At 34.7% G+C, this 10,138-nt stretch overlaps 1 protein-coding gene across 1 annotated transcript; it reads right to left on the bottom strand.

Annotated features, from left to right (window-relative positions):
* taf1a (TATA box binding protein (TBP)-associated factor, RNA polymerase I, A) lies at positions 1-7,227 on the bottom strand. Its single transcript, XM_048207822.1, has 10 exons — positions 6,359-7,227; positions 6,111-6,277; positions 4,830-4,943; positions 4,534-4,732; positions 4,072-4,187; positions 2,293-2,451; positions 2,145-2,211; positions 1,215-1,338; positions 545-699; positions 1-346 (listed from the first exon to the last, which is right to left on the bottom strand). Exons 1-10 carry the CDS (start codon positions 6,462-6,464, stop codon positions 288-290), a joined length of 1,266 nt encoding a protein of 421 aa, XP_048063779.1. The 5' UTR covers positions 6,465-7,227; the 3' UTR covers positions 1-287.
* Positions 7,228-10,138: the final 2,911 nt, after the last annotated feature.

Here is a 10,138-nt window from a genome sequence, read left to right as displayed (position 1 = left end):
TTTGCATTTCCATTATTTTAATTCAAAGTGAAGCTCAACATGAGCAGATACTCAGTATATCAAGCAGGGGGCAGCACCTATGGCACGCTTGTGGCACATTGATTAACTCTTAAAAGAATGGCACTTCATGACAAAAAGGTTGCCAACCCCTGATATAAACAAAGAGTCTTGTGTCTTACATTGAAAAGTGAAACAAATCTGAAAAAAACCCATCTATTTTACATGTTTATTATAAAATATATTTAGACTTCTTAGTCTTCTTCATCTTTTTCCTTCTCCGTCTTTTCCTATTCCTTTGTTTTTCTTTTAGACATACATTTCCAAACAACTTTACAGTATGGTGAATCTGTGAACAGAAAACAAAATGCACAGGAACATATTAAACGTCATGATCAAAAGACAAACCCGGTTTTAATTCACATCAGGAATCATCTGAACACACTTTACAGAATCCACAAATAAACTGAGACCCAAAGGATTCTGTTCTGGTTCTACTGAGGTCAATGAATGGAAACGGTCTAGAAAAAGATAACCATGTACTTACCTTTTTCACCTACTGTCTTCAAAAATTCTTTCTTGAGCTTCATAAGGCTGATGTTCTCGACAATGTCCTTCCTGGAGATGTAGCTTCTGAAGTGTAAGGGGAACCACAGCGGTCGCCTGGATTTCCATTCCTTTATTACAGTCTCCTTGCATTTTCTAAACAAGTACAAATCAACATCAGAAGAAACATTAAAGGGGTCCTATGATGTTTTTTTCCATGTTCATCCTTCTTTAGTGTGTAATGTTGCTGTTTGAACATGAAAAAGTTCTGCAAAGCTTTAACGGTCACATTTGACTCTAGAATACTTTCATATACAGAGGAGTTCATGGTCAACTCAATGACTGCAGGGTGCTTTGGTTACAAAACAAGCCCAAAATCATCACCCGTCCACCAGCATGCTTGAGGTGTTTGTTCTGATATGCTTCACCAATGAATATACTTTTACAATGATTTATACTTATTTTTCATTCCTGTTCTGAATACCATTAAATGTAAAGGAACTAAAATATATGTTTATAATAATGTTTGTAAATGTTTCATTGTTTCTGGTATAAAATAAACTTGCCTTGCCAGTGTAATTTTTTTTTTTTTTTTTACTTATACACCTGATAAAGCAATTTTACCCGGTGCAACTTATTTTCGCAATATTACAGTATTAACCACAACTTACTTCCGTTTGAGCATCTTCACAATACCCAGAAGACAGGACCAAGCCTTTAAGTTAGATCTCCAACTGACAAACTCCAGAAGGTTCATTGAAATGGAGAGAGCATCTTCTAGATCACTCATTAGCTCTGAAAAAAAGGAGAAACTGATTTAAATTGAAGCTTTTTACTTTACACATTTCAGTTACTGGTGGGTGATGAATCTAAAACACAAAAAAACAACAGACACAAACATAACATTTACCAATTTTTTTTATTTCAAATGCAAAAGTTGTTACTGAACATGGCTTGTCGTCAGCATTGCGATTCTCTTTGTGTAGTCTACACTCGTTCATAGATGTCACATTTAAACGTTTTATACTCATTACTTATATTATATATAATACGTATGTAACAGCATTTAAACATGGGCTATATGTTAAAATCACAAACATTTTAAATTAAAACGTACAGTTAGAATTTCTTTCGCGTTTAAATCTTTATACAAGAAATCCGGCAGGTCATACAGAACTTTTGTTTTTCCACCTCCATGAAGAAAGTGCAATCCATTACGTCTCCTTGTTTTTCCAAACATGAAGGTGTCGTTTCTCTTGCTTTATCTGATGCAAAAAGCCATTTGTTGACTTTAAATTAGAGTAGACTTTATGCATTTATGATGAAATTACTGTGAAATATGTTTATTTTAATGAGAACAATGCCCTGTCACAGCAAAAATAGACTCGTGCGGAAACAATCGCTGCATTGCTGCAGACTCAACGCAATGCTCTAACCTGTTCACGTTGGCACGGGAAAAATATGCACCATGTACGCACTGCAAATGGAGTATGTGTGCAACAGACTTGCAGTGAAGGAGGATCCCGAGCCACCCAGAACATCCTTATAACCGCACAGCAACATGCTAAAACCAATCAAAAAAGTCTAGTTTTCATACGTACTGGTGTGCTTCAGGAGAGAGCAGAGCTCCAGCATCAGTTCATGACTCGGGACTAAACTTTGCAGAACCTGAGCAACAGAAATCGGAATAAATTAATCATTTTAATGAGGAACTTTATGCACAATCTGATTGGCTGAATCATTTCATACTTTTAATGAACCGATGAGTTTGGCTTCTGGGGCATTGTGTCTCTTGAGGAACTGGTACAGATACAAATGAGCATTGGGATTGATTGGAAAATTCTCGTTGTAAGCGTAATTCTCCAGAATCTCCAGAGCGCCGTCCTCATCGTTGTAAAACTCCAGCATCTGCAGCGGATGACACATCAAGACAGCATGAGATAATGCAAAGTCCACTTTAAAATGACAGTGTCACTATTTACTCACCCTCATGTAATTCCAATTAAAATTAATGCATGTACATTCAATTAAAATACGACTTTCTTTCTCTCTTTATAATGCATTTTTGGAGCTTTTTTGATTGTACAAAGCTGTGTGAAGACTCACAAGGGTCATTTTGGTTTAACCGTAGTGCGGTCTTCGTTTGGGAAGTACACTCAGGGTCTTTGGGGTCTCCACAGACCCCAGGTAACAAAATAATTTTTTTTTTTTTTGAAACAAATGTAATTTTAGTATGTTTTTTTCAAATGTTTTTACTCGACATTTGTGCAGTTTTTGGAGGATTTATCATATCTTTTAAATTTATATAAATAAATAAATAAATATATATTTTTTTAAGTAGGTTTTTATACAAAAACTGCTTTTTTTGTAAATTTCACTTTATAAAAGACCAACATTTCTAAATTTCCTTCATGGGGATAACATGGATAATTTGACAGGTTTAGTGTAAGATTTTTGCCCATCTTTTGGAAAATGCAGTTTTAAAAGTAAAAAAACTATCACTTTATCCAGTAGATGCTGCAGAGCTCCACTATTTGCTGTTTGACTGACTGAAAGACATCTTTTTGCAAGTATTTTTCAGTTGGATTTATATCTAAATGAAATCACAATTATAATAATAAAAGCTACTTTTTGTCAAAGTTTAGTATTTTTTGTAATAAAAAAAACAGGTTTTCAATATTGTTACATTATGATGAGACCCCGCTTAGAAAATGGACAAAATTCATCCTCAAAATCAACATTAAAAAAACTTATTATTTTTTTCAGTACAAAAAAATTCTAAACTTTGACAAAAAGTAATTTTTATTGTCATAATTGTGAATTCATCATATTTAGATATGAATCCAACAGAAAATACTTGTGAAAAGATGTCTTTCAGTCAGTCAAACAGCAAATAGTGGAGCTCTGCTGCCATCTACTGGATAAAGTGATTTTTTTTACTTTTAAAACTGCATTTTCCAAAAGATGGGCAAAAATCTTACACTAGAACATGTCAAATTATCCATGTTATCCCCATGAATGAAAGTTAGAAATGTGGGTCTTTTATAAAGTGAATTTTACATAAAAAGCTGTTTATGTATAAAAACCTACTCAACAAAATATTTATTTATATATTTATATAAATTTAAAAGATATGATAAATCCCCCCAAAACTGCACAAATATGAAGTAAAAACATTAATAAACATAGTAAAATTGCATTTGTTTTTTAAAAAACAATTATTTTGTTACAAAATTACATTTTGACCTTGGGTCTCTGGAGACCCCAAAGACCCTGAGTGTGACTTTTTTTTCCCCCCACACTAACATAAAAACAAGATCTCACTCAAATTTTTTTTTATTATTTGTAGATCTAGAAAATGTTAACAACTGTACAAAGTTTCATGTCATTTGGACAAAGAGAATAATTTTTTTACATTTTAGCAAATGTCATTTGGGGTCTAAAAATACCCCAAAGACCCTATAAGGTTTAAACAAGCCATTTAAACAAAGAAATGATCAAATTGCACAAGGTAAGATGGTGTCTCACATCAATGAAACTCAACACAAACGGGTCCCAGATTCCAGGCTGACTGATGATTTCCTTCAGGGTCACAGAAGCTTGTCTGAAGTAGCTGTGCATGTCACAGTTAGTGCTCATCTCATCTGATACCAGAAACAGTGACAAGAATGCATTAAAATGACATTGTGCTTTTCAGAAGGAGAGGCTTCACAGAGACAGGAACTAAACAGAGCGTTACTGACAGACTGAGCAAAGAGGAACTGCAACAATGGAGAATATGAGGAAAATAAGCATGAAAACATGTTCTTGAAGAGCCCAAAAACAACATCAAGACTTCAATAAAGGGCGTAATAGGTCTCGTTTAAAAATATTCAAATAGATCACACAGAGAAAACTGTGATTCATCATTTAACACAGATGCAAGAAGGAAAACATTTCTTTTACTGTCAGTTTATTGTTCCACATAACTCAGATAAAATATCTTCCTACCGGTTACAGGAACAGAGGACTTCTTCTTACACCAGATCAAGTAATCTAGGAAACCGCAGTAGGCTTGGATGAGTTTTTTGGTGTCGCCCTGAGCGATCGAGACAGTGCCATGTCTCCAGCTCTGTCCGATGGACAACTGTCGCTTGGCTTCATCCATCTGCCCGTTCAGCAGGAGATAAAAGCTATGCTCCAAACAGATCTACAACATTCACATGACATATTGATCAAAATGCATGCCTTGAATGCAGTGTTAATGTTGTTAAAGGGAGGTTTGGGCTTCTTAATGCAATGCAAACCTTTGAGAAGTTTTTGACTCCATTGTTTTTCATCTGTTCATATACAGCGTTGAAATCTTCAGCGCTGGCATTAGGGAGATGACGCAGAATTTCGGTGCCTATCCTCCACACGATCTGTTGGACACAATTATGCAATCAGCAGTGAAACACTTCATCCGTACAGTAGCAAACACATACACGACAAATAGGAGGATCCAACAGGAAAATACAAACAAGTCAGCAGGTGCGCCATTGACACGGTGGACAGGGGGTCATGATTCCAGCAGTTTTGAAAAGACAGCAATCGATCCCCGATTGATACATCTTTTGGCTTAGGAAATTTGAATGAGAGTATGTAGCGCCTCCAATCCAATGAATCGCAATAATCTTTGTGCTTTGTTACTTTTGCTATGAAGCAAAGTCTCAGATTTCAAATGACGTCCAACTTATTATGAGATTCTAAAAAGAAATACCGTTTTGGCGCTGTTTAATGTGGCGTGACAGAACGCTTTAGCGCCTCAGTTAAAGAGAAGCATGTGATCATCCTCTCCTCCGCTTTAATACCAGTTACAGCGCGAAATAAACATGCATGAACGTCTGAAGGTATGTTAAAATATACAGTACAACTTACTGAAATCCGTATCATGTGTCGTGTAATCGCTCAATCAGTGTTTCAACCTCGGAAAGACGTCAATAAAACAGCTTGTAAACAATGTCACGTAACGTCAAATTTACCTCAGAAAAACACATTCAGTGACCATAAACTCATTAGTCAGCTAGAAAAGTGAACTCTAGAAAGCAACATTCTGATAAATATAGCTATGCACCGTTATATATTTATTAATATTCTTCAATATTTAATGCATGTTTGAATAAATCAGTTATGACAGCCGCGATTTAAATGTTTACATTTCAAAAAAAACGAATTGGAGTAGAAATATGACTATGTAATTCTAAACTTTATTTATAATAAAAACATCATTGAGTGTAATTTAAGTGTTTGCATATAAATAAGTTAATTTAACCTTCAATATTATTATACCAGCTGACTCCCATGTGTAGTTTACAGCATTAGTTGAGAATTTTTTTTCCTTGTTTTGCCATGTACTGTAACTGAAATACTCCATCCAAAATAATCGAATCGAAATCGAAAGCATGCGAATAGTAATCGAATTGTGAAAATTGTGTCAATACCCAGCCCTAGAGATATACATATGTTATGTTTCTTCAATGCAAGACAAGTGAATCAAGCATTTTAGCAAGTCTCTAAGAAGCTTATAAGCGGATTGAACAGAGTTGTACCTCAGAAGTTGTTGGATGCAGTCCTATGGAACTCATGGCATCCAGTGTCTGAATGCAATTGTTGTAATATACCGCAGCCTCCTTCCAGTTATGAAGCAGCATCGCATCTCTGATCTGCTGTAGACACTTTCTGTTCGTCTTGAGAAAGCTCATCGCTGAGGGTACACCTGAACATCAAAACATCAGTGGGATTGAGTTGTCTTGACCACATAAACACCAAATATGAGGAGATAACACCAGAACATCACCTTTGTCGTTCGTATGATAGTGGATGTAAACAGGCATTTGAAGCCGTTCCTGTTCATCCTCTGCAGCATCATGTGCGATATTGAGCTCAGCCTCTATATCATCCATAGCTCACTGCTTTACGAATACTTGCTTTCCTCTTGAGGGTATTATGAAGACTGTGAATAAAATAAATTAAACTTCTCTATACACGCTTTACGATCGCATGTCTCAACTTGTGGACGTTTGAAGTAAACACAACTGTTCATCGTCCGAGAAAAAGGTGGTGATTTTGAGCGGCGCACAGCGCCACCTGCCGCACTGGAGGACAATACCGGCAACGCGCAGGTTGATATTAGACAAGTTGCGTGTTCAAGAAGTGCAAAATATATTTATTTCTGGATCTGAAGCTCTATATGTATATTTATTTTATGTTTTAAGTAATAAAAATTTTAATTTCATATAGGAACAAACCCACTAGTATAATCTATTAAAATGCTGAAAATTATTAAGTAAGGTTCTTTCTACAAATATTCATCTAACTTCACAAGGCTCAAAGACGGTTCATTTCTATTAGTAATTAACGTTAGACCTTAAGCAACAGCTGTTGATGGAACGGCAACGGTGAACGGAAGTAAAGAACGCAAAAATCGCTAAGCAACAACAAAAAGGACGGCGTAAGGTCATCATTTGACATAGTAAAAAATTAATTTAATTTAAACAAAAGCAAGAGAATGGTTGCTTTTGGCATGAAATTACATTCAGATATAATTAAAATACCACATAAAACATAACATTTACTTTTCTAATCTCTCAGGTATTATCGACTGAGAGTGCACGTGACATCAGCGTCGACCGTTATGACTGCAGTTAAAAAAAAAAAAGCAAATGGATCACTGCAATTCACAGAAACAGCTGGACTCCAGCAGAGAAACATGGATTTGCAGTTATCATTTTGTGTCAAATAGTTGGATTTTGAGGTAAAATCATACCGTATGTATTGTATTGTTATATATTATGTTGACAACTCATCAATTAAATATTTTCCATCTTATAGTCTGCATAATTGCGTCCAGGGCTACCCCCCAGCCAAGAAAGGTGTTATTCATCATGCACTTGACCTATTCTCACAGCTCATCTCCGCACTCGCTCTTCCGTAGCAGACTTTGCTTTACAACTCTCCCTCGCCAAACTTATATAGTGCATTTAAGAATTAATACTAAACAAAATCAAGCACCAACCCACTTCTCTTGACTTTGCAAGTAGTTCAGTTAGAAAGTTCAAAGTTTGAACTAAATTGTCATATACAATATTCTAGTGCAAGTATAACAATTAGTTCAAACTTTGACCTGTGGAGGGCAGTAATACACTTAGCAGCATCTACACTGCTGGAATTCAAATAGAGAAGAAGAAGAGATCTAGTTCAAGATGAGCATTTATTGTTAAAATGTATATAATTTTTTTATTTATTTTTTTTTTAGAAAATGAGCGATGGTTTCTCTAGATAAGACCCTTATTCCACGTCTGGGATTGTGTAGAACGTTTTGAAGCTGCAGTGAAACTGTAATTTTGACTTTCAACCGTCTGGAGGCCTTTGAAGTCCACTATATGGAGAAAAATACAGGAATGTTTTCATCAAAAACCTTTTCGACTGAAGAAAGAAAGACATGAACATCTTGGATGACATGGGGGTGAGTAAATTATCAGGAAATTTTAATTTGAAAGGGAACTAATCCTTTAAGCCTTGTCTGTGAAACCGGGGGACAAAGTTACATAACTTAAATGTAGGTCACTACAGAGATTCTGCAGTTTTCATGTTATGTTTATTTACTGATTTATTTTAATGGTTTTGTATTAAGACACCAGACATTTCTATCAAAAGAGATGTTAAATATTCCTTTAAAAAGACAAGATATTCCAGTAATGACAAATTAGAAAGGGTTGCAAGTTTCAGCTTTATTCATTTTTGTTTAATTCCAATTGTAAATAAATTAGTTAAAAACTTTTAACAATTATCCTCGTGTAATTAATTCTTTCTTTATATCCGTCTGTCTATCACAGTACATCCTGGGCACTAACCATCAACAACATAATTCACAATTGTTAGTGGGTAAGCTTCAATTTAAAACATGCAAATTTAAATAAATGATTTGTAGGTCATCATGAGGAATTGATTAAATCTGTTTGCTGCTTAGAAACAATATTATGTGACAGTCTATGAACAGTGTCACAATAGAGATAATACATGTTCCTTCAATGCAAGACAAGAGAATTTTAATACCGATTTCATAATTTGTAACAAGTCTCTAAGAAGCTTATAAGCTGATTTGACAGAGTTTAAAAGTCTGTTGTACCTCAAAAGTCTTTGGATGCATTTCTGTGTAACTCATGGCATCCAGTGTCTGAATGTAATTGTTGTAATATACCGCAGCCTCCTTCCAGTTATGAAGCAGCATCGCATCTCTGATCTGCTCTAGACACTTTCTGTTCGTCTTGAGAAAGCTGATATCTGTGTGTATAAAATGCATTATACTTCTCAACGCACTTTACGATTGCACGTCTCAACGTGGGCGTGTGAACAAAACTTTTCCTCATCAAAACAATAGGTGGCGTGACCGGCTCACAGCGCCACCTGTCGCACGGGAGGACAATAACAAACCGCAGGTTGTTTATCTATACATATTTCAGTTGTGATGTTGACAAATAAGGTTTTTAAAAGTGTAAAAAAAAAGCATAATGGAGATATAATTAAATTTATTAGGTGTTAAAAGGGATATTATGTGGTTTTTAACACTGCTTTTGTCATTTTTTACAAGATGGATAAAATTTGTCACTAAAAAAGTAATTCGGTTTAACCAAAATTTTAGTTTTACCAAATGACACTTTTGGTTATACCAAATGACGATATTTTCAAACAATGCTAACAGGCTGATATCTAGCGAGCTAGCAAAAGGATAATCAAACATTTAATATTTAGTACAAGTTTTTAAAATATTACAGCATTTTCCATGTTTTATAGCGGTTGCACCGAATGACGTATGAATGCGTATGATCAAGTGAAAACATAAATTTTTCAAATAGATAAAAGAGAGCTAGTTACTTTGCTTTACGACCATATGGTCCTTTGCAGGCGTCTGAATGATGTCACATCCTGTCACATGATATTGACCACATTACTTGATCTAAAATGGTCCCTTTATATTGGTTACTCCAAATGACATCAATGAAATTCATTTTTCCGCACATTCTTTCTCATATTAAAGCAACGACTTCTACACATAATTTTAATACCATTTTGCACTATGTTGATATATGATGTTATAAAATCATGCCAGAATTAAAAATATATACATTTATTACATTTTAAGATTTTAATCACAAATTAAATGGCTGTATTGGCCTTTGGACGGTTAAACCGAATGACCTTTTGACACTTCAAAATCTTTAAAATACCTTTATATGTAGAAAAATATAATTAAAACCTTTTGGATTCAGTAAAGGAGATCTAGTTGTACTGCCTTACATACTTTGGATGCCATATCTTTGTTTTTTTATTATTATTATTAAGGACCTTGGACAAAAAAAACGTCATTAACCCATATATTATAAATAATACTAAATTAAATAATAAAGTAAAACGCAAAATTAAAAATATATTTTAAAAAAAGAAGCTTTTATTGAGCATGATAGTAGGCGGAATGAAAAGTCTCCTCTGCATGTGACCACAGCAAGTCCTCCGTCCTGTTCTCGTGCCAGGGTTTGTTGTTTTGGTGCACTATCTCTTTAAGCGCTGTGTAATATGA

Source organism: Megalobrama amblycephala, linkage group LG11 (genome assembly GCF_018812025.1).
Source record: "Megalobrama amblycephala isolate DHTTF-2021 linkage group LG11, ASM1881202v1, whole genome shotgun sequence".
NCBI lineage: Eukaryota > Metazoa > Chordata > Actinopteri > Cypriniformes > Xenocyprididae > Megalobrama > Megalobrama amblycephala.
Note: the sequence above shows the minus strand (reverse complement) of the source record. Positions and strands in the feature narration are given on the sequence as shown.